Source organism: Otolemur garnettii, unplaced genomic scaffold (genome assembly GCF_000181295.1).
Source record: "Otolemur garnettii isolate 467f Iridium unplaced genomic scaffold, OtoGar3 scaffold00013, whole genome shotgun sequence".
NCBI lineage: Eukaryota > Metazoa > Chordata > Mammalia > Primates > Galagidae > Otolemur > Otolemur garnettii.
Window position 1 is genome coordinate 564,934 of NW_003852408.1, and position 1,648 is coordinate 566,581.

At 52.1% G+C, this 1,648-nt stretch overlaps 1 protein-coding gene across 1 annotated transcript in view; it reads right to left on the reverse strand.

Moving 5' to 3' along the window:
• The window catches only part of INPP5D (inositol polyphosphate-5-phosphatase D), a 118,831-nt gene that overhangs the window by 3,921 nt on the left and 113,262 nt on the right, over positions 1-1,648 (reverse strand). Inside the window, exon 25 of the mRNA XM_023510360.1 lies at positions 1,103-1,378. Within this exon, the coding sequence (XP_023366128.1) occupies positions 1,103-1,378 (276 nt within the window). The remainder of the gene's footprint in view (positions 1-1,102; positions 1,379-1,648) is intronic.

The following is a 1,648-nucleotide window of genomic DNA, read 5'->3' on the forward strand; positions in this document are numbered from 1 at the left end:
CACTTGTAGCCCAGTGAGTAGGGCGCCAGCCACATACACCAAGACTGGCAGGTTCGAGCCCAGCCTGGGTCTGCTAAACAATGACAATTCCAACTAAAAAATAGCTGGGTGTTGTGGCAGGCACTTATAGTCCCAGCTACTTCAGAGGCTGAGGCAAGAGGATCACTTAAGCCCAAGAGTTTGAGGTTGCTGTGAGCTGTGATGCCACCGCACTCTACCCAGGGCAATAGCTTGAGACTGTCTCCAAAAAAAAAAAATTAGGAAAAGAAAAGAAAAACCTACTCATATCAGAGCATCAATGGGGAAGGGAGACCCCACTGGAGGTTTTGTAGGACAAAACAGAAGTGTGAACCTACACAGCCAGGCAGCACCAGCTCCTGTCCTCACAAGAAGAGCCTGGTGGCTACAGCCCCTCCCTCACTGCTCTGACAGGCTCCCCCACCCCAGTATCTCCTCTGTCCCCAGCAAATTTGCTGACAGTCATTTCCATGGCTGCTCAGGGAGGTGATCAGACCTCTCCTTGGTGACCACTTATGCTCCTAGAGGGTCTCAATTCAGGAAGCTCCACCTGCCAAACCCACAGGGGGCCCACCCATATGAGACACTGGCCCAGCCATGGTGAAGCAGCCATGAACAAGAACCTTTGCTCAGGGAGCACTCTTGATACCCCATTCTCTCCAGCGGTACCATGTCCTCTCCCAGAGGGCTCCTGGTACACATGGCTTTCATCTCATAACTGACCATGGGAGGGAACAAATGCCGGTCATGGTGAAAATCAGAGGAACTTGGGCATTTATGAATGTTCAACTTGAGACCCCGCTGAGCTCTAGGTCAGCCCTGTCCTGTCCTGTCCTGTCCTGTCCTTCTTTCTTCCTTCCCTACCTTCCTTTCATCTATCCATTTTTTATTGGAAAAGCTTAAGGAACTGAACTGTTAACTGTTCCTCCATGTAGAGGAAAGCCATGCCACACCAGATGAGGGAGGGCTGAAGCTGGCCGGAGCTGCCAGAGCGCTAAGATGGAGGCTGTTCCTGCCACTGTAGGGAGCCCAAGTCCTCAAGGAGAAAGGAAGGAAGAGAGGTCTCAGTGAGAACGATGCTCACCTTGATTCTTGGGTCCTGAGACAGGGACCCCGGTTTGCTGTTGAGGATGAAAACTTCTTAGGTGATAGGGGTGGCTGGCAGGGAGGTGTTGGAGGACTCTCTCCCTTTCCCAGACCCAGGGAGGAGTCCTTGGGTGGCTGGTCATAGCTCCAGGGTGTGGGCTGCTGATCTGGGGACAGAGTCTGCTTCATGGGCATCGGCTGCCCAAAGGGCCCCACCCCCATGTAGTTTGGGTTGATTATTTCTGTGATGCTGGAGCCACTGCACAGAGGGACCCTGTGGGGAAGACACAGAGTCGTCACATCTCAGGAACTCCTTTGCTTCTTGAGGGCAGCACCAGCCCAAGGATCATGTTCTCGGCCTCAGCCTCTCTCAGGCTCTCAACACCTTCACTTCTTGGGCAGCGTATTCATTTACTCATTCATTCATCCATCCATGAACACCATAGTCCATCCATCCATTCATCCATGTAACACTATAGTCCATCCATTCATGTAACACCATAGTCCATCCATTCTTGTAACACCAGCGTCCATCCATCCAACA